Below are 23,056 nucleotides of genomic sequence, written 5' to 3'. Positions count from 1 at the left end.
AATAATGAATAATACTGTAATACTAATTCCATCTTCCTGCTTGGCAGAAGGGGATTGGACTGGATGCCCTTTGGGGTCCCTTCCAACTGTGTGAGTCTAATAACAACAACAACAACAACAATATAATAATGCATAATACTATAATAGTGATTACATCTTCCTGCTTGGCAGAATAGTTTGGGACTGGATGGCCTTTAGGGGTCCCTTCCAATTGTGTGAGTCTAATTAATAATAATAATAATAACAACAACAACAAAAACAACAACGCATTATTCGCCGATACATCACACAGTCCTAGACACTTGGGAAGTGTTCGACGTGTGATCCAATACAACGGCCAGCAGAGTGATCTTGTCTGCTGTGGACTCATCTTGTTGTGTTTCTAATAATAATAATAATTATTATTATTATTATTATTATTTATAATAATGAGTAATACTATAATAGTGATTCCATCTTCCTGTTTAGCAGAATGGTTTGGGACTGGATGGCCTTTGGGGGTCCCTTCCAACTGTATGAGTCTAAATAATAATAATAATAATAATAATAATAATATTATATTATATTACAATAATATTACTAAATAATAACATTACTAAATAATAATTTAATATTAATAATTCCACCCCAGGAAATGTTACATTGCAAAAAAACACTCTGAATCAACCGAATCATTTACGAATTTTCGGATGAACTGTTTCTATTTGTATTGTTTCGGAGACTGGTTCGCAGGTTCATATTTTGGTGATCCAAATTGCTTGAATCTTCCGAAATACAAAACGACTTCCGAAAGTTTCGCACTTCCCTGAAGATGGTGCAAAAAATACCATTTTTTAATTTAATTTAAAATCAATTTGGGAACAAAAAAATGTGTCTTACTTAAAAAATAATCAGAAAAAAAACTCCAAACGTAGGAAACACACCAGCCTTTATTCAAAGCCAGGACCCTCTAAATCCCCCTTTTGAAGATGGAGCAGGAATGGTCATTTGCATAAAGGCTTCCTGATTGGCTGTATGCAAATAGCACCACATCACCTAGTTTTAAAGCACGCTGCATACATTTATGCAAATTAAAAAAAAATAAAATATGCATCAAAGAGGTCAAAAACACAGTCAACATCTCTCTCTGCTCAACTCAAGGCATGTTTCAAAATGTCATAATGAACTTTCCTAATTGCTTTGGTTTTGGCTAAATATGAACAACTGTAGTAATACCGACCCACAAGTGATACGAATGCCAACACATTAAACACATTTACTAAAACTCAATTCCTTGCAGACGGCCAATTCTCTCACAACAGAAGCGACTTGCAGTTTCTCAAGTCGCTCCTGACACGACAAAAAAATTCTTATAATTACATTTCAGTTCCTCCCCATTTTCTTATTATTATCAAAATTAATCTGATTGCATTTCTACAATTCTCTCTCCCTCCCCAAATATAATATCTTGTTATATTCACCCCCTGCATAATATAAACTGGACGCTAGCATTCCTTCTCTCTTTCTGGGTATGTTTTCTATTCTCTAAAATGTGTCCTCATTAAGATTCTTCTGTGCCTAGGGGATGCTGGGAGTTGTAGTCCTCAAAGGCAGCATTCCGACGCATGGGGTGCTTGGAGTGAAACTGGTGGTGGGACCCTTCCTCCCAGTTGCTCCCAGCAGAGAAAATGGGGCATCTTGGTGGGGGTCAACAGTGGTCACTTTGGGTGACCCTTCAATGACCTGCAGAAGGAAAGAGATGGAGTGGGAGAGAAGACATTGGCCATTGCTTTCCTCTTGTTATCACCCCCTCCCCCATGATTTATAGTTCACCAAGAGCTCAGAAATAAAAAAAAGGTGCTTTCCAGACTTGTGCAGCTTGAAAGATCAAGACCAAACCAGCAACAGCTATCCTATCGAACCCTTTAATAGGCTGTATCAATTCTTCATGACGTGTTTCTCAACCTGGGGGTCGGGACCCCTGGGGGGGGGGTCGCAATGGGGTGTTGGAGGGGTCGCCAAGGATACACAGTATTTTCTGCTGGTCATGGGAGTTCTGTGTGGGAAGTCTGGCCCAATTCTATCGTTGGTGGGGTTCAGAATGCTCTCTGATTGTAGGTGAACTATAAATCCCAGCAATTACAACTCCCAAATGTCAAGGTCTATTTTCCCCAAACTCCCAACAGTGTTCACACTTGGGCATATTGAGTATTCGTGCCAAGTTTAGTCCAGATCCATCATTGTTTGAGTCCACTGTCTGGAGATATGTGAACTACAACTCCCAAACTCAAGGCCAATGCTCACCTAACCCTTTCATTATTTTTTTGCTGGTTATGGGCGTTCTGTGTGCCAAGTTTGGGTCAATTCCATGTCTGGTGGAGCTCAGAATGTTCTTTGATTGTAGGTGAACTATAAATCCCAGCAATTACAACTCCCAAATGTCAAGGTCTATTTTCCCCAAACTCCCAACAGTGTTCACATTTGGGCATATTGAGTATTCGTGCCAAGTTTAGTCCAGATCTATCATTGTTTGAGTCCACTGTCTGGAGATATGTGAACTACAACTCCCAAACTCAAGGCCAATGCTCACCTAACCCTTTCATTATTTTTTTGCTGGTCATGGGCGTTCTGTGTGCCAAGTTTGGGTCAATTCCATGTCTGGTGGAGCTCAGAATGTTCTTTGATTGTAGGTGAATTATAAATCCCAGCAACTACAACTCCCAAGGTCCAGAGAATGAAAATACATCCTGCCTATCAGATATTTACATGACAATTCATAACAGTAGCAAAAATCCAGTTTTGAAGTAGCAACAAAAATAATTTTGGGGTTGGGGATCATCACAACATGAGGAACTAGATAAAGGGGTCGCAGCGTTAGGAAGGTTGAGAACCACTGTTCTATATAGCTCTTATCTTTCGGAATACTATCTCTATTTTGCATCTATAAAAATGTATGAACTTCTTTACCCAAATATAACCAGATAAGCCCAGAGACATTCGCGTCCCTGCTGAGAGATTTCCTGGACCGGAAGGGTTGGCGAATCCCTCTGGCCATTTCCCAAGCCAAGATCATCACTAAACCTATTGTTGATATTGATGCAGAGCTGGTGATTGCTGTCAGCCTAGTTAAACCCAAACCTATTTGTCTAGCTATATTAGTACTTTCCAAACTATGGTCTGTGGACCACCAGTGGTCCGCAAGAACGAAAATATGGTCCACGGCCTCACCACTACCACACTGTTGCCTCAAAATCATGCGGCAAAGAGAGCGACTGGTCACAAAACCGTTATAGTGCTGAGGCAATGGGTATGTTGGGAGGGGAGAGGCTGACTACACACAAAAGATTACTACTACTTTGGGTTGTTGTAGGTTTTTTCAGGCTACATGGCCATGTTCAGAACATGGCCATATAGCCCGAAAAAGCCTACAACAACTCAATGATTCCAGCCATGAAAGCCTTCGACAATACATTACTACTACTTTGTTGTTCATTCATTCAGTCGCTTCTGACTCTTTGTGACCTCATGGACCAGCCCATGCCAGAGCTCCCTGTTGGCCGTCACCACCCCCAACTCCTTCAAGGTCAAGCCAGTCACTTCAAGAATACCATCCATCCACCTTGGTTGGCCCCTTTTCCTTCCATTTTCCCCAGCTACTACTACTACTACTACTACATCAGATTATTAAATTTGGTTTTCTGTGGGTGAGCACATGGCTCTGGATGACTTCTGCAAGTCCCACTCTCAGTCTAAGACAGTAGTTCCCAACCTGTGATCCGTGGGCCTCCAGTGGTCCCCAAGAACTAAAATATGGTCCATGGCCTTACCGTTACTGCACCTGTTCCTGGAGTTATTTGGGGTGCTGATTCAGAAAATGGCATTGGATAGACTACACCAGCTCTAGATGATTAAAATATGGTTTTTCTGTGGGTGAGAAGATGGCAACTACCAGGTGGCATATGTTTTGTGTCAGAAACTAGAACGGATGTGGTGTATCCAATGCAATTTTCTGAATCAGCACCCCAAATAAGCAAACTAAATCTGAAGTTGACCAAAAACTGATTCATAACCTTTTTGGTACTAATGTTGAGAGTGGTCCCTGGTCAAAGTGGTCCCTGGTCAACAAAGGTTGGGAACCACTGAGCAAGATGGTTCACTGAAGCTGAGAGATTGCTGCCTGAAAAATATGTGCATGTGTTCAACCTCTTTGTTGACAGTCGGCCTTTGAGTGCCCAAGGTCAACAACTCTAATTTGCATCTTTGGTTTCTTTGTTTTGACATCAAACTCGACACCGGAGCTCGTCACGGGCCCATCTCCATATCTTCACTCTTTGTTTCCCAGACCATGCCTTCACTGGGGGGTGTCTGTACACAAATAAATACACCTCTGTGGCTTGTCTTCAACCTGGTGAGTTGGTTTCTGTGTCCTGCCTATCTGGTTTTTAGCATACCCTTACCAGGCACGGATCCCCTTTATCTGCGGTCCTAGTTAAACGCAACCCTCTGAGGTTGAGACAATGCAACTTGCCTGGGGGTTCCATGGCAGAGCAAGGATTTGAACCCAAAACATGATGTTGGTTTTGCTTCTACCTTTTCAAATGGAGTCTAACCTCTCCAATATGTGAGTCCAAGCAAGCCTTCCCTCCATAATATTGTGTCATGGCCCTTTAAATAGGATTTAAATACTTCTCAGAGTAGGGGCTGGGGGCCAGACTAGATGATCTCTGGGTCCTCCCCATCCCAAAGAACACCCTTCTAGGGCTTCTTTTTCTGCATTTTTATCTAGACTTCCTCAATCTCACTGTTGTGGTTGTGGTTGTTACTGTTGTCAATCTGGGTTCCATAGGTTAACTCAGAGTCTCTACAGTCTTAAAGTCTGTGCCCTACACCACTGGAGAAATTACACTGTCTAGCCGGTATTGCACCACCTGACATCCACTGAGAAGTAGCAGCCAATAGTGAAAGGACCAAGGCAGAGACATCTCCAGCTCATCCCTAGTTTGGGCATCAGCCAGCACGTCAACGACTTAAATCAAGGAATAGTTTTCTAAGATCTACAGAGACACTCGCTGGAACACCTCAGCAAGCGAGAGTCCAAAAGTGGCAGGCTCAAACCCAGAACCTGATACCAAATGAGAGACTCCCCCCTGGGCACACAGAGGACTGGGTGACTTGGAAGGCGCTGAACAGACTGCGCTCGGGCACCACGAGATGCAGAGCCAACCTCAAGAAATGGGGTCACAAAGTGGAATCCACGACATGCGAGTGCGGAGAAGAGCAAACCACTGACAGCCTGCTGCAATGCACCCTGAGCCCTGCCACATGCACAAGGGAGGACCTCCTTGCAGCAACACCAGAGGCACTCCAAGGGGCCAGAGACTGGTCAAAGGACATTTAATCAACTACCAAACTCACAAATTTTGTATTTTGTCTGTTTGTTTGCTTTGTTCTGTTAGAAATGTAATATATTTGACTGGCTGCCCTGACACGAGAAATAAATAAATACAGTCTTAAACATTTGTACCAACTGCATAAGATTGAATGTACACTGGAGAATCAATGCACCTACTTGAACTTCCGTGGCTGAATGCAATGGAATCCAGGGAGTTGTAGTTTAGGGAGGCACTGACACACTTTGGCAGAGAAGGCTAAGGAGATCGGAAAGCTACAACTCCCAGGATTTTCATAGCATTTGCTTAGACTTTCTGACGAATTTGGTGCTTACCTTCCGGGAAGGAGCTGCCTTCAATAGGAACATAACCTGAAAGAGAGGGAGAATAATAATAATAATAATAATAATAGCAATTTATTTATATTCCACCCTATCTCTCCAAGGGGACTCAGGGTGGATCACAGTACACATACGCCATTCTGGATAGACGAGACAGACAGAACAGGAAGGAGGTATGTTGTGTTGACGTCCAGCTTTTTGGCACCTTGGAGGTTGTGCTCGAATGCAGCCACAGGGAGTGTTGTCAATCCATCCTCTTTGACGAAGAGCCACCTGGACTTCCTCCTTCTTTTTGGGGTGCCAGGCTATTTATTTATTTATTTATTTAGACCATTTCTGCCCCGCCCTTCTCACCCCCGAGGGGGACCCAGGGCAGCTAACACAGGTAGCAATTCAATGCCAACAGTATCAAAACAACAACAATATAAAATTCATTACATAACAATTAAACAGATATTAATTAAAATTACGTAACCACATAGAACAGATCACAGAATCACAGGTCAAAAAGCCATTTCCAATTTTCAAACAATCCTATTGTCCGAGTTCAGTGCCTAAAGTGCTGCTGTGCCCACTAGCCATAGGCCTGGCTCCAAAACCACGTCTTTAGTTTTTTCCTAAAACGAAGGAGGGAGGACGCCGATCTAATCTCGTTGGGGAGCAAATTCCATAAGCGGTGGGTCACCACCGAGAAGGCCCTGTCCCTCGTCCCCACCAGACGTGTTTGAGACGCTGGTGGGACTGAGAGCAGGGCCTCCCCAGTAGATCTTAAATTATGAGGCTGAACGTAGAGAGAGATACGTTCGGATAAGTAAGCTGGGCCGGAGCCGTATAGGGTTTCTGATCTTTTTTCTTTATGGTGTCGTAAAATACCTCCCCTGCTTGTTTAGCGGTACATAATTTCTCTCATTACAGCTCTAAACTGTTTTCGAACTGCATAGGTAAACAGTAACCTGGGTTGCCATTCGGCAGCTCATGCCGACTCGGGGCTTCGAACTGGCAACCTTACAGTTGGCAGATCTTATCATTGCTAGTGATCTACCAGTTAATCAACGTAATAACAACAACAATTATTTAGTACAAAGATGCAACCCAGGAGAATAATAATAATAATAATAATAATAATAATAATAATAGAGCCTTTGGGTTTACCTTGCCGTCCCCTTTCCCTCCAGAACACGGCAGCTGCGGCAATGAAGAAGATGAGTCCCAGGCCCAGGACAGCCCCCGCCAGGCCCACCTTGAGGCGCAGATCCATGGACAAACCAGGCACTAAAGAGCGAAGGAGGGAGGGGTTAAATGTAGGTACAGGATGCCCCCCATGGATAACTAAAAGGGGGTTCAGAGCAGAGCGAAGGAAGAGCCCTGGCACCACAAAGATTAGGAAGGAAGGAAGGAAAGAAGGGAGGAAGGAAGGAAGGTATAAGTGGAAGAGTAGAAAGGGATCCCCAGTGGACATCCAGTCTGGCCAAGGGGCTCACTTGGAGATAGACAATAAGGTTACCAGCATATACTCCCTAGAACAGTGGTTCTCAACCTTCCTAATGGCGTGACCCCTTAATACAGTCCCTCATGTTGTGGTGACCCCCAACCATAATACTGTTTTCATTTCTACTTCATAACAGTCATTTTACTACTGTTATAAATCATAATGTAAACATCTGATCTGCAGGATGCATTTTCATTCACAGGGCCAAACTGGGCACAAATACCCAATACACCCAAATGTGAATGCTAGTGGGCGAGGATTGATTTTGTAATTTGGGACTTGTAGTTGCTAGGATTTATAGTTCACTTATAATCAAAGAGCATTCCGAACTCCACCAGCGATGGATTTGAACCAAACGTGGCTCCCATGACCAATGGAAAACATTGGAAGGGTTTGATGGGCATTGACCTTGAGTTTGGGAGTTGTAGTTCACCTATATCCAGAGAGCACTGTGGACTCATGCAATGGTGGATCTGGACCAAACTTTGCATGGATACTCAATATGCCCAAATGTGAACAGGTGGAGTCCGGGGAAAATAGATCTTGACATTTGGGAGTTGTAGTTGCTGGAATTTATAGTTCATTACAATCAAAGAACATTCTGAACTCCACCAACAACAGAATTGGCTCAGCCTTCCCACATGGAATCCCCATGACCATCGGAAAATACTGTGTTTTCTTATGGTCTTTGGCGACCCCTCTGACACTCCCTCGCGACCCCCTCAGGGGTCCCGACCTAGAATATATCTTAACCTTATTGTCTATATAGTGTTCCCTCACTTATTGCGGGTGTTATGTTCCAGGATCACCCACAAAAACCCGCTAAATAGGGACGATATAGGAATGTACTAATTGGCAAGTGGAGGGAGGACCAGACACTCTTTGATAGAAGTCAAATCAATCAACATTGCCAACTGGAAGGGGGTAGAAGACGGTCTGAAAGATTAAGAGAAAAAAGGGGTCAGGGAGAGGTTTCCCAAGGGAAAGGGAATGCTTTTGCCATGGCTTTCTGAATAAATATAGGGCCTGGGAATCTACACTCTTCAGTGAGTTTGGTTTTCATATCTAAGCATGCCTTTTGCTTCATGCCTGGTATCCATGCCTTCTTCTTCATGCTAAGATTCCTGTTTACTTTTGCCTGGGATTCATGTTCATGCTGAGATTCTTGTATGCAGAATCATAGAATCATAGAATCCTAGAGTTTGAAGAGACCTCATGGGCTGTCATCCAGTCCAACCCCATTCTGCCAAGAAGCAGGAATATTGCATTCAAATCACCCCTGACAGATGGCCATCCAGCCTCTGTTTAAAAGCCTCCAAAGAAGGAGCCTCCACCACACTCTGGGGAAGAGAGTTCCACTGCTGAACAGCTCTCACAGTCAGGAAGTTCTTCCTCATGTTCAGATGGAATCTCCTCTCTTGTAGTTTGAAGCCATTGTTCCGTGTCCTAGTCTCCGGGGAAGCAGAAAACAATGTGGTTTGTTCTGGCTTCAATCTCCTAAACTGGGATATAATGGTTCAGGTTTGCTGCTGTTTCTTCAAGGGACTTTGGTCTTTTGCAAACTGAAAGACTCTAACTCAGTGGTTCTCAACCTGTGGGTCCCCAGTTGTTTTGGACTTCAGCTCCCAGAAAGCCTAACAGCTGGTAAACTGGTTGGGATTTCTGGGAGTTGTAGGCCAAAACATCTGGGGACCCCAGGTTGAGAACCACTGCTCTAACTCCTGTGGACTTGTTTACTGGATTTTTGCAACCCTCCTGGTTCCTGACTTGTAGTTGTCGGTCTTATGTTACCTTGCTCAACTGACTGTTTTGTGGACATTTCTTCAATACTTGTTTGGCTATTGCTATATTAATCCTCAATAAACTGCTTGCTAAACTGCTTGGTGTGTTTACAGGTTCAAAGGTGCCAGCCCCAGCCTTGGTGTGCAACAAGGGCTATACGGCCGTGATTTACATACCACTTTGTATCTCCTCTCTCTTTTTTATGATTTTATGAGGGGGAGGTTGAAACCCCTTTCCACATTCCATCGTTGCCAGGAAGCAAAAACCCGCGAAACAGCGAGTCCGCGAAAAGCGAACCGCAAAGTAGCGAGGGAACACTGTAGGAGATTTTCATGACAGCGCTCCCACCCTGAGATTCCTTCCTCCTTTATTTCTCCCTGAGGAGGGCTACTGAGAGTTTCAAAGCAATCCAGGGTTGCAGGAAGGCACCACCCAATCCCTCCCGACAGATGGCCATCCAACCTCCACTTTAAAGTGTCCAGAGATGGAGACTACACTGGACTCACAGGAAGCAGATTCCAGCATCACGATGGGAAGACTGACCCTCAGGGCAAAAACTATTAAGAAGGAAAACTCTGGGACTCATGGTCCGGGTTTAGGACAACGGTAAGAGCCATTTGATGGTGGGATGTAGACTTCCCAGGATTCTGGTGGAGTCTTTCCTTCCTTTCAGGGAGGGAAGGGTTGTGTAGTGTCTCCCTGCAGGGATGAATGGGTTTGGACTAGATGACCCTTGGGGTCTCCTCCCAACTCTTAAGGGTCGATGACTCTCATCCTTTGCCTCTCTGTTCATATGGCCATCTGTTGGACCTTCCTGTCTGGATGAAAGGGCTGGACTGGATGACCCTTGGGGTACCTCCCAACTCTTAAGGGTCATCCAGTCCAAACCTCATCCTTTGCCTCTCTGTCCATATGGCCATCTGTTGGACCTTCCTGTCTGGAGGAAGGGGCTGGACTGGATGGCCCTTGGGGTCTCCTCCCAACTCTTAAGGGTCAATTATTCTCATCCTTTGCCTCTCTGTCCATATGGCCATCTGTTGGACCTTCCCGCCTGGAGGAAGGGGCTGGATTGGATGGTCTTTGGGGGCCCTTCCCACGCTTACGATCCTACTCACCCCACTCCTGGATGATGGGCTCCTGCAGGCTGGGGTGGCTCACGTGGCAGGAGTAGGTCCCTCCGTGGAGGGGCTCCAGGGTCAGGGTCCTTTCGGCCTGGAAGGTCCAGTCTCCGTTGCTGCGGAGGGAGAGGGGCCCCTCTTGGGCCTCCAAGGGGGCCCCGTTCCAGAACCAAGCGATGTCCACCTCCGATGGGAAGAAGCCCCAGGCCACACAGGACAGGGTCTTGGCTGATGGGGAGCCTTGCCGAGTCACCGGGTGGATGAGCACCTGTGGGGGAGCTGGGGGGGGGGCAGAGGGAGAGAGATGGGGGTCATTATAGGCCAGTGATGGCAAACCTTTGCGAGACCAAGTGCCTAAACCCGGGAGTGGTACAGGTGGTACATGTGCCAGGAGAGAGAGCTCTGTCAAACAGGAAATGCTGTATTAGATAGGAATGCATTGCATGTGGGAAAATACAGTTCTTATTGACATGTGTTCCCAGCACCGTCCACTGAAAGGGTTAAGAAAGTACAACTGTGATCTTAGAGCAGGCATGGACAAACTTCGGTCCTCCAGGTGTTTTGGACTTCCACGATTCCTAATAGCCAGTAGGCCAGTGGTCCTCAACCTGTGGGACCCCAGGTGTTTTGGACTACAACTCCCAGAAATCCCAGCCAGTTTTCCAGTTGTTAGGATTTCTGGGAGTGGAAGGCCAAAACATCTGGGTTGAGAACCACTGTGGTATGCTGTTAGGAACTGTGGGAGTTGAAGTCCAAAGCACCTGGTGGGCCAAAGCTTGCCCATGCCTGTCCTAGAGGGACAGCGGAGTAATTTCCTGCGATCCCTGAAGGGAAGAATAGGAGTTGCTTGTATGTGGACTTCCTCTTTGCTATGGGCTTCCTCTCTGCCATCTTAGATAGCTTGCCATGATCTCTGTGCATCTCTAATTCATCACCATCCTAGTCGCAGGAGTGTCTTGCTATAGTTGTGAGTATCTCTGTATACTGATAGCAGACCTGTAAAGGGCTGGGAAGGGCGGTATACAAATATAGTAAATAAATAAATAAATAAATAGAGTTGTGTGTAGCAACGACTGTAGAATGAACCTTCAAAGGAGTTTGGATGAAAGCCAGAACTCAAGTGTGCTTGTTTGAGTGGTGACATCCAATACAAGGTCAGAGGCTGTGATATGAAATCTCTGCTAACTGTGACCAAGACTCTGCAGTGTTTTCGGAATTGGATAACTGCTTACCTTGGAGACAGTAAGTTCCACTGTGCAGATGGAAGAGAGGAGAGGAGAGGAGGAACTCACATGCCTACCTAGCAGGGGTGTTGTGTGTGTTTTACTCTTCTTGTCTTCCACCCCTGCAACAGGCTCTGCGTGCTCTTTCTGGCAGATGTGCCATAGGTTCACCACCACTGCCACTGCTTGCCAGAACCTCTTGTGTCATTGCTGATCAGGATGAGATATGCCTCCGCTGGCCTGGAATGCCCTCCTGCTGCTGCCTTCCCATTCTCCACAATGGTCCAACTCTCCAATGGAGTCCAATAACTAACTATTTGCTCCAAGTCTCTGTCCTGTTTAGGTAAGAGAACTATTGTAGCTTCCTCCCAGGACCCTGGCATCTCTCCTTTTTGGAGTACTTGATTTATTGTAGAAAGCAATAACGGGCCTAATTCTTCTTTATATACCTTGTAAAACAGAGCGGAGAATCCATCTGGACCGGGAGCTTTACTTAATTTAGCTTTATCTATGGGGATGCTGAGGATTGTAGTCCCCAAAGGGAACATGAGTTAGTGCCATTATATTCACCCTTCTCTTTATTTATCTACCTATCTATCATAACAACAACACTATTGTTGTTGGTTGTTGTTGTTATTTTCAAGAGTTCTCATTTTCCCCCCTTCTCGCAGGTTCAGCCTTTCTATGCAGCTCCATACATAACCAGGGTTGCAAGGATACTACAGCTATTGTATTTTTTCTTCTTCTTCTTCTTCTTCATCATCATCATCATCATCATCATCATGACAGTGCTCTCGTCCTGTGTTCTTATTTTCTGGCGGATGCAGAGTTTCCATGCAGCTGTTCTCCTCCCCGCACCTTCTCTATCATTCCAGCTTCCCTCCCTCCTACCTTTGAGGGACACTCTACCCATTGGTTCCCGCTGCCCAATGGCAGACCTGCTCCCCACCCTTCCATCCGAATGCCAGCCCCTCCCTTGCCCTGGGCACCCCCACACTCACTCCTGCGCTCGGCTGTGCGTTTCCAGAGGGACTGGGTCTGGGCCTGGCAGGCCTGGCTGGCATTTGGCCCTTGGGGGGGTCCATGTCTGTCCAGCCACTGGGAGATGTATTCAGCGGGTTGGGCCCAGGGGTCGGCCCACCCCAGGCCACAGGGCAGGAAGTGCCCGTCTTCGTTGTCATAGCAGACCAAGGGCAGCTGGTTGAAGGCCATGGTCCAGTTGGCCCAGAGGACCCGGCCGGAGGGCGAGAGGAAGCAGTCCGTCTCCATCTGAAGCACAAAGGCCCCTGCGGACAGAGCAGAGCAGAGAAGAGTGAATGCCCCTGCTGGCACCATCCGAAGACCTTCCCTGCAGTCCTCCTCACAATGGAGGCGGGGTGGCCATGTTCGGATTTGTTATGAAACAGAAAAGAAGAAGAGATGTTATGACACACTTTGTTATGAAAACAACGCATGTTGTCATATCCAGGGACTAATTGCAGAGTCAGAATGGCAAGGCAATTTTCAGGTGATGATGATGAAACTAGAGTGCAATACCTGATACCTGAGGTAAACCTTTATTCCGATGTTGGGGCACCTCGGAATAAAAGTGGAACAGCTTGCATAAGGACTGGGAATAATTGTTTATGCTGGTGTTGCCGATAAAGAAAAAGAGGTATCTACGTGGGAGAATTACTGTGAAGAATTACTGAGAGGGGGAGGACTTGTTGTGCTGGTACGGCTGTACCAGGAGCTCCAACTTTATTTGCTTTGTATTAAATGTTTGCTTGCAGTCCAAGGTTTCAGGGATTCTGCAGAAAGGTGGCTTCCTTTGGTTGCAGTCGTAGGGCAAGTCACCTGTCCATCATTGTTAAGTTTTGGTTCCGCCCCTTGTTCAGGGCAATTGGGAAGGGAAGGAAGCCATTTTTAGTTAGTCTCAGTAAGGAAAGCTAATTTAGAGGACGTGTACAAGCTTCTCCTGTACAAAAGCTTTAACCCTTAAGACTTTCCGGGGGAGAACAGTCTTAAGAGCATCCAAAGATTTCCGGGGAAGCAGCCCTAAAGCTTTGAGGAATTTCGGAGGGTAAACAGTTTGGAAGACCAAAGAACTCCAGCTGGAGAATCTACTGGCCTTACTGGTAGGTCCACTCGGTGCTCGAGACGCAGTTCGATCCAGTAGCGGAACCCACATCAGTAAGGCTTAGATTACAGTCAGCCTGGGAGAAGTTAAAAAGGGATTTTCCTTTAAAGTAAAGAAACAGTTATTGAAGACAATTGCCTGTCCTCGTGGACATGATTAGGAAGCCACCAGTTGCATAAAAGCCTGGAAGCATTTGTTTAACTTTATTGAAGACAAGAGAAGTTTCTGTTTGATTGTTCATCAATAAAGGACTTTGTTATACTTCACAAGCCATCTAAAGACCATTTGTGGTGGAAAATCCTTGAGAATTTCTCTTCGGAGGGCCCTGGCTTCCCGCTGGGCTCAAGTTGCACGTCATATTTTAAAGGCAATTCTTTACAGGCCCAGCGCATGACAGAACACTTGTTCTTGTTCAGAGCTTTGCGTGGATGTACAGTGTTCCCTCCCTTATCACGGGTGTCCAGGACCCTTATCCAGGACCACCCGTGATAAGTGAAAATCCGTGAAGTAGGGACGCTATATTAATTTTAATATTTATACATTATTTTAGCATTGTTGGAGTTCAGCCTGTGATTGTGTTTCAGGATCAGGGTTCTTTGGATGTGGGGAATGGTGTAAACGAGGTTCAAGATGGCAATGGTTTGGTTAGTGATAATGACAGAGAGACACCTGTTAAAAGTGTAGTTTCCCATGAGAATGTTCCTACAGGGTATAGGAATGACGGTTTACTCCCTGAATTGCTCCCAGAGAGTTCCCAGGATTTGGGGCTTGAAAACAACTCTGTACCTTCAGAAACTAATGAACATATAGATAGGCAGGCGGAAATTTGTCAAAACTGTTCCGTCTTCCAGGAGCATAGTTTGCATTACCTTTTAGCTGCATGGGATAGCATTCCTTTGCATTTCTCCAGGGTTGCTACAGACCCAGCAGCACCCTGGAAGTTAAACAGTATCAGAGTCTGGAAAGCCAGGCTGGAAAGCCACCCTCTGCAGTTATTGGTTTAGAAAAGTATCTCTTTGGGTTTAGAGTCCGCCTTTTTTCCTGGGGATGAGATCTCCATTTTGGAATCTTCCCTGCCTCCCGTAGCAGAGGAAAGAACCTCAGATGTGCTGTTGGTCAGGCAGGGAGCTCTGAAAAACCCATTGTGAGTACAATTGAGCTATTGAGTTATAGAGAGAGAGAGATTAATATATTGAGATAGCAATTGAGCAATTGAGCAACTAAGTTATATAGATAGAAAGATAGATAGAGAAGCTAATTGAGTTATAGATAGATATTGAGTTATTGAGTATTACTGAGCATCACTTCATCTCCAAAGCTAACCTTGAGCTTAGATAGGGGAAAAAACTGTTTTTTCTAACCATAGCAGCTCAGGATTAGGGTGAAAGGATCCCAGGATTTTTTCTAGCATTTGGGGAAAAGTTACCTCAGAAACAGAAGGAAAAGGAAAGATAGATCATCTCTATGGTTTCCCAAATTGACTATTTGTGTTGTAACTTTATCAAGCCGTGCCAAGTCTGCCCAGGACTTTGGAAATAAATATTTTGTTGAAGTTCAAATCTTGACTGCCTCAGTTGCTGAGAATTTTTGAGCCTCTAAAGAAAGACCCCAGCGGTTCACCCAGATTAAGAGAGAAGCACATCTTAGTTTTATTTTTTGTCTCTGGGTGTGACAGCACAAAAACAGAAAGTCTGAGTAAGGCCTTCGGCGTTTTGCCAGGAGTCAACAGAAAAAGATACGGGTTGCTCAAGGAAAGTGAAACCAGTTTCTGAGTGCTTGGAAAGGCTTAAAAGTTCCAAGCATGGAAAATATAGCCAGATGAAGCATCGTTTAGAATCCTGCTAAGTTCTTGTCCTCGTCTCATAGAAGCCTTGCCTGGAAGATTCATGCTTAAGGATTTCTTGTTCCCTGGTTTAGTTTTTTGTATCTGGTGATTACCTGCTCATGCCTTGCGTTAACGTTTCCTGGTTCTTTTAATAGAATCATAGAATCAAAGAGTTGGAAGAGACCTCCTGGGCCATCCAGTCCAACCCCATTCTGCCAAGAAGCAGGAATATTGCATTCAAATCACCCCTGACAGATGGCCATCCAGCCTCTGTTTAAAAGCTTCCAAAGAAGGAGCCTCCACCACACTCCGGGGCAGAGAGTTCCACTGCTGAACGGCTCTCACAGTCAGGAAGTTCTTCCTCATGTTCAGGTGGAATCTCCTCTCTTGTAGTTTGAAGCCATTGTTCCGCGTCCTAGTCTCCAAGGAAGCAGAAAACAAGCTTGCTCCCTCCTCCCTGTGGCTTCCTCTCACATATTTATACATGGCTATCATATCCCCTCTCAGCCTTCTCTTCTTCAGGCTAAACATGCCCAGTTCCCTAAGCCGCTCCTCATAGGGCTTGTTCTCCAGACCCTTGATCATTTTAGTCGCCCTCCTCTGGACACATTCCAGCTTGTCAATATCTCTCTTGAATTGTGGTGCCCAGAATTGGACACAATATTCCAGATGTGGTCTAACCAAAGCAGAATAGAGCATGGGTAGCATTACTTCCTTAGATCTAGACACTAGGCTCCTCTTGATGCAGGCCAAAATCCCATTGGCTTTTCTTGCCGCCACATCACATTCCTGGCTCATGTTCACCTTCCTGTCCACGAGGACTCCAAGATCTTTTTCACACGTACTGCTCTCGAGCCAGGCGTCCCCCATTCTGTATCTTTGCATTTCATTTTTTCTGCCAAAGTGGAGTATCTTGCATTTGTCACTGTTGAACTTCATTTTGTTAGTTTTGGCCCTTCATCTCTCTAATCTGTCAAGATCGTTTTGAATTCTGCTCCTGTCCTCTGGACTGATTTTGTTAAAGAGTTGTGGGCTTTGTTTTTGGACATTGCTGAACTCTACCTTGGACTAATTTGTTTCTGTTTATCTTTTTACCTAATTGGATTTACCTATTCCTTTAAAGTGTCTTTTTCACTTTTTTTACTTATCTACATTGCCATATAATGCAGCTCAAAGCAGATAATCAGGAATGTATACCACTGTGTAGAAGGGGCTAAGAGAGGGAAGGAACTGGTGGAAGACTATTGCAATATGGAAGTGGCAAGTCTGGGGCGGACAGTGGCTCCTTTGGGGAAGAAAAGGTGGGGTGTAAATAATAATAATAATAATAATAATAATAATAATTATTATTATTATTATTATTATTATTTTACTGACAAAAACCACAGTACTCCACAGCAATTATTATTATTATTATTATTATTATTATTATTATTATTATTTTACTGACAAAAATCACAGTATTCCATGGCAATAATAATAATAATGATAATGATTAATATTATTATTATTTGAAAAAATCACATTCATAGAATCCTAGAGTTGGGAGGCCTTTTTTTGCCAGGTAGAAAAAGCACAATCAAAACACCCCTGACAGATGGCCATCCTGTCTCTGCTTAAGAGCCTCCAAGGAAGGAGCCTCCACCGGGCGGCGAGGCAGAGGGTTCCACTGCTGAACAGCTTTTCTTCTAATGGTCAGGAAGCTCTTCCTAACCTTCAGGTGGAATCTTGCACATTCAAGCTGGTGCTGCTTAGCAATCATAAAATTATAACACTGATAATGATCATTTTTACTACTCAGCATTAGAAAATGTGTTCCTGGATAACACTGGGTGGTCTGGTACAAAAGCTAGTTATTGATCAAGGGTTGAGTCTTGACTGAGTCACATTCTCTCAGCCTCAGGAATTCATAATAATAATAATAATAATAATAATAATAATAATAATAGAAAATAAGTTGATGACAGATCCCAAGTGCAAGGAAACAGATGAAACAATAAATCCCACCCTCAGCTGCTGCAGGAAGATTGCAGACAGACTACAAGCAGAGGCTTAACACCCTTGCCCGGGTGATTCATTTGAACCATCTGCCTGTGACAAAGAACTGGTGGGACCACAAGCCTGAAAAAGTTACAGAGAATGAACACGTCAAGCTACTCTGGGACTTCCAGATTCAGACGGACAAGAGTTATGGAGCACAAGACTCCTGACCTCACAATCGTGTTAAAAAACAGAGTGTGGATCGTGGATATTGCAGTCCCAGGTGACAGCAGGATTGGAGAAAAACAACTGGAAAAGCTGACACAATACGAGGGTGTAAAGATCGAACTGCAAAGACTCTGGCACAAGACAGTCAAGGGGGTCCAGTGGGGATTGGCACGCTGGGTGCAGTGCCTCAAGACCTTAGAATCATAGAATCAAAGAGTTGGAAGAGACCTCCTGGGGCATCATCCAGTCCAACCCCCTTCTGCCAAGAAGCAGGTATATTGCATTCAAATCACCCCTGACAGATGGCCATCCAGCCCCTGTTTAAAAGCTTCCAAGGAAGGAGCCTCCACCACACTCCGAGGCAGAGAGTTCCACTGCTGAATGGCTCTCACAGTCAGGAAGTTCTTCCTCATGTTCAGATGGAATCTCCTCTCTTGTAGTTTGAAGCCATTGTTCCATTGCATCCTAGTCTCCAGGGAAGCAGAAAGGAAGCTTGCTCCCTCCTCCTCCTCCCTGTGGTTTCCTCTCACACATTTACACATGGCTATCATATCTCCTCTCAGCCTTCTCTTCTTCAGGCTAAACATGCCCAGCTCCTTAAGCCGCTCCTCATAGGGCTTGTTCTCCAGACCCTTGATCATTTTAGTCACCCTCCTCTGGACACATTCCAGCTTGTCAATATCTCTCTTCAATTGTGATGCCCAGAATTGGACACAATATTCCAGGTAAAGTGGTCTAACCAAAGCAGAATAGAGGGATAGCATTACTTCCCTAGATCTAGACCCTATGCTCCTATTGATGCAGGCCAAAATCCCATTGGCTTTTTTTGCCGCCACATCACATTGTTGGCTCATGTTTACCTTCCTGTCCACGAGGACTCCAAGATCTTTTTCACACGTCCTGCTCTCGAGCCAGGCATTGTCCCCCATTCTGTATTTTTGCATTTCGTTTTTTCTGCCAAAGTGGAGTATCTTGCATTTGTCACTGTTGAACTTCATTCTGTTAGTTTTGGCCCATCTCTCTAATCTGTCAAGATGGTTTTGAATCCTGCTCCTGTCCTCTGGAGTATTGGCTATCCCTCCCAATTTGGTGTCGTCTGCAAACTTGATGATCCCGCCTTTTAACCCTTCATCTAAGTCATTAATAAAGATGTTGAACAGGACCGGGCCCAGGGGGGAACCCTGCGGCACTCCGCTTGTCACTTCTTTCCAGGATGAAGAGGAAGCATTGGTGAGCACCCTCTGCCTGCACTTAAACACAATCGCCGCTGACAAGATTTCTACCTGCCGTCTGCAAAAGGCCACCTCACTGGCATCTGCACGCATTATTCACCGATACATCACACAGTCCTAGACCCTTGGGAAGGGTCTGACATGGGATCCAATACAAAAGCCAGCAGAGTGTCTGCTGTGGACTCATCTGGTTGTGTTTCAAATAATAATAATCATAATAATAATCATCATCATAATCATAATAATATTTAGTGGACCTTTCTGTTCCGTCCCTGCCAGCCCTTCCCCCTCTTGTGGGTGGGGCTTGCAGTTTCTCTATTTGCAAAAGTGAAAGAAGGAAGTAAAGCTGAAGATTAATCCCGACAAGACAGAGGTCCTCCTGGTCGATCGTAAACCGGACCGGGGTATAGGGTGGCAACCTGTGCTGGACGGGGTTAACTCCACCTGAAGCCACAGGTCCGCAGTCTGGGGGTCCTCCTGGATTCTTCACTTATGTTTGAGGCTCAGGCGCCGGTGGTGGCTGGGAGAGCCTTTGCACAATTGAGACTTGTACATCAACTGCGACCGTACCTCGCGAAGGCGGATCTGGCCAAGGTGATCCATGCCTTAGTCACTTCTAGATTGGATTTCTGCAATGCACTCTACGTGGGGCTGCCCTTGAAAACGGCCTGGAAATTTCAGATGATCCAACGGGCGGCAGCCAGGTTGTTAACTGGGGCTCCTTACAGAGAGAGGTCATCCCTTCTGTTTAAGGAGCTCCATTGGCTGCCATTCATCTACCGGACCCAATTCAAGGTGCAGGTTCTTACCTACAAAGCCCTAAACGGTTTGGGACCCGCCTACCTACGTGATCACATCTCTGTATACGAACCCACACAATCTCTTCCATCTTCCGGAGAGGCCCTGGTCTTGATCCCACCAGCATCGCAGGCGCGTTTGGTGGGGATGAGGGAGGGGGCCTTTTTGGTGGTGTCCCCTCGGCTCTGGAACTCACTCCCTAAGGTCATCAGGCAGGCCCCAACCCTGGCAGTCTTCAGGAGGAGCTTGAAGACATGGCTGTTCCAGTGTGCTTTCCCGGAATAATGAATCCCATAGCACTTTGTCCTCCAAAGCACTTTACATTTCCCTGAGTCTGCTTGTATGCCCTCCACAAACACTAGTATCACCTCTTGTTCATGGCTCAGCATTATTTCCAATTTTAACTTTACATTTGGCCTCCCCACTGTTTTTAACTATATGTTGCTTTTTTGATAATGTTGTTTTTATTGTTTATGTTTTTAATTGCTTGTATTGATGTTTTATTTATTTATTATTTATTTAAAAGTTTTGTATACCGACCTTCTCACCTCTTTTGAGGGACTCAGACCGGTTTCCAACCATAAAATCACATACAGTCAGTAAAACAACATAATTCATATTACAATAACACATTAAAACAGCAAATATATTCAATAACTACAATTGTCAGCCGTCATACTAAAATCGATTGTACATCATCTTCCATCCATATCTCAGGGTGTTGTCTCACTCATTGAATGCCTGTCTCCATAACCACGTCTTCACCTGTTTCCTGAATGTCAGGATAGAAGGGGCGGTTCTGATCTCCGGTGGGAGAGAGTTCCAGAGTCGAGGGGCCACCACCGAGAAGGCCCTGTCCCTCGTCCCCACCAGGCGCACTTGCGAGGCCGGTGGGACCGAGAGCAGGGCCACTCCAGACGATCTTAATAATCTTGATGGTTCATAGGGGAGAATACGTTCGGAGAGGTAAACAGGGCCGGAGTCATTTAGGGCTTTATAGGTTAACACCAGCACTTTGAATTGTGCTCGGAAGCTAATTAGCAGCCAGTGGAGCTGGTGTGACAGCGGAGTGGTGTGCTCCCTGTACCCAGCACCTGTTAGTAGTCTGGCTGCCGAGCGTTGGACTTGCTGCAGCTTCCGGGCAGTCTTCAGAGGCAACCCCACGTAGAGAGCGTTGCAGTAGTCTAAACAGGATGTAACCAAAGCGTGGACCACCGTGGCCAAGTCAGACTTCCCAAGAGACGGGCGCAGCTGGCGCACAAGCTTTAGCTGTGCAAATGCTCTCCTGGTCACCGCTGAAACCTGGGGTTCCAGGCTCAGCGATGAGTCCAGGATCACTCCCAAGCTGCGAACCTGCGTCTTCAGGGGGAGTGTCACCCCATCTAACACAGGCTGTAACCCTATGCCCTGTTCGGCCTTGCGACTGACCAGGAGGACCTCTGTCTTGTCTGGATTTAGTTTCAATCTGTTGTCCCTCATCCAGTCCGTCACAGCGGCCAAACACCGGTTCAGGACCTGGACAGCCTCCTTAGTAGCAGGTGGGAAGGAGTGACAGAGTTGGACGTCATCTGCGTACAAATGACACCGTACTCCGAAACTCCAGCCAATGAGGCAGCCAATGAAGAGGGCGTGCGCCTTTTATTGCTTTTGTTGTTGTGTTTGGGCTCAGCCTCATGTAAGCCGCACTGAGTCCCTTGGGGAGATGGTAGCGGGGTACAAATAAAGTTAATAAATAAATAATAAAGTATATTGTCGAAGGCTTTCATGGCTGGAATCACTAGGTTCTTGTGGGTTTTTTCGGGCTATAGAGCCATGTTCTACAGGCATTTCTCCTGACGTTTCGCCTGCATCTATGGCAAGTGTCCTCACTACCTCTGAGGATGCTTGCCATAGATGCAGGCGAAACGTCAGGAGAAATGCCTCTAGAACATGGCCCTATAGCCCGAAAAAACCTACAAGAACCTAATAATAAAATAAGTTTTGCCATAAGGTTCCTGGGGGGGTACTACCACTGGCCACGCAATCAAGCCATATATTTTTGTTGCCCCCCCCCCCCGTTAAATCTATTGTGGTTCTATTATGTCAGTATATAGCAGTGGTTCTCAACCTTCCTAATGCCGTGACCCCTTAGTACAGTTCCTCATGTTGTGGTGACCACCAACCATAACATTATTTCCATTGCTACTTCATAACTATCATTTTGCTACTGTTATGAATCGTAATGTAAATATCTGATATGCAGGATGGATTTTCATTCACGGGACTAAGTTTGGCCCAAATACCAGATATGCCCAAATTTGAATACTGGTGGGGTTGGGGGGATTGATTTTGTCTATTTGGGAGTTGTAGTTGCTGGGATTTATAGTTCACCTACAATCAAAAGAGTATTCTGAAGTTCACCAACAATGGAATTGAACCAAACTTGGCACACAGAACTCCCATGACGAAGAGGAAATACTGGGAGGGTCCGGTGGACATTGACCTTGAATTGTTGGAGTTGTAGTTCACCTACATCCAGAGAGCACTGTGGATTCAAACAATGATGTATCTGGACTAAACTTGGCACAAACACTCAATATCCCCAAATGTGAACACTGGTGGAGTTTGGGGAAAATAGACCTTGCCATTTGGGAGTTGTAGTTGCTGGGATTTATAGTTCACCCACAATGAAATAGCATTCTGAACCTCACCAACGATAGAATTGGACCAAAGTTCCCACACAGAACCCCCATGACCAACAGAAAATACTATGTTTTGTGATGGTCTTTGGCGACCCCTCTGACACCCACTCACGACCCCTTCAGAGGTCCCGACCCCCAGGTTGAGAAACACTGATATATAGAATCCTAGAAGAGTTGGAAGAGACCTGGTGGGCCATCATCCAGCCCAACCCCCATTCTGCCAAGAAGCAGGAAAATTGCATCCAAAGCTCTCCCCCCCCCCCCACAGATGGCCACCCAGCCTCTGCTTCAAAGCCAACATAGAAGGAGCCCCCACCACCCTCCACAAGGGGCAGAGAGTTCTTCCTCATGTTACTTGGCTATCATGTCTCCTCTCCGCCTTCTCTTCTGCAGGCTAAACAGGCCCAGCTCTTTCAGCCGCTCCTCATAGGGCTTAATTCTACTAGGAGTCTACTAATAATAAGAAGGGATTGCCCAGGCTTGCACATCACCTGTGAACATCATCATCATTATTATCTCCCCATGAATGAATGAAGGGCTCTGACCATAATAGTTATTAATAATGTTAATTATTATTAATAATAATATATCCCCCTCTCCTTCCATACAACGCGATATCATGCCCCTTTTCTTTTCCAGGTTTGCACGTAACGTGTGAACAGGGTCTTTCTGCACGCAAGGTGCCTCCCCCCCCCCCCAAAAAAAAGTCCCTTCCCCTCCTTTTACCTGCTTGGGAGTTGTAGTATCCCAGTGCCACCCACAGTGCCCACAGCGCCCAAGACCACGGCGAGGGGGTGGGGCTCATCCTGGAGGCGAGGGTCCCACTCGGGTCCGCACTCTGGCTCAGTTCTGCATACAGAGCGCCTCCCCC

The 23,056-nt window shown here is 45.7% G+C and overlaps 1 protein-coding gene across 2 annotated transcripts; it reads right to left on the bottom strand.

Annotated features, from left to right (window-relative positions):
• Positions 1-1,545: 1,545 nt before the first annotated feature.
• LOC132766777 (class II histocompatibility antigen, M beta 1 chain) lies at positions 1,546-23,056 on the bottom strand. Of its 2 annotated transcripts, XM_067464978.1 has the most exons (6): positions 22,912-23,056; positions 12,324-12,608; positions 10,097-10,378; positions 6,863-6,982; positions 5,705-5,740; positions 1,546-1,722 (listed from the first exon to the last, which is right to left on the bottom strand). In XM_067464978.1, the coding sequence occupies exons 1-6, from the start codon at positions 22,988-22,990 to the stop codon at positions 1,715-1,717; spliced, it is 810 nt and encodes a 269-aa protein (XP_067321079.1). In that variant the 5' UTR covers positions 22,991-23,056; the 3' UTR covers positions 1,546-1,714. The 2 variants fall into 2 exon arrangements, with proteins under 2 accessions (XP_067321079.1, XP_067321078.1); XM_067464977.1 differs by lacking the exon at positions 1,546-1,722 and having other exon boundaries at positions 5,574-5,740.

The sequence above is a fragment of the Anolis sagrei genome, chromosome 2 (assembly GCF_037176765.1).
Source record: "Anolis sagrei isolate rAnoSag1 chromosome 2, rAnoSag1.mat, whole genome shotgun sequence".
Taxonomy (NCBI): Eukaryota; Metazoa; Chordata; class Lepidosauria; order Squamata; family Dactyloidae; genus Anolis; species Anolis sagrei.
The sequence above is the reverse complement of the archived record's forward strand: the minus strand, read 5'-3'. Positions and strand labels throughout refer to the sequence as shown.

Coding starts and splice junctions, on each gene's coding strand:
- LOC132766777 (XM_067464977.1), bottom strand. CDS start 22,990: ATGAGCCCCACCCCCTCGCCGTGGTCTTGGGCGCTGTGGGCACTGTGG. Junction 10,379..12,323: donor ACGCACAGCCGAGCGCAGGA/GTGAGTGTGGGG, acceptor CCCCCCCCCCAG/CTCCCCCACAGGTGCTCATC. Junction 6,983..10,096: donor GCCCATCATCCAGGAGTGGG/GTGAGTAGGATC, acceptor TTCGCTCTTTAG/TGCCTGGTTTGTCCATGGAT.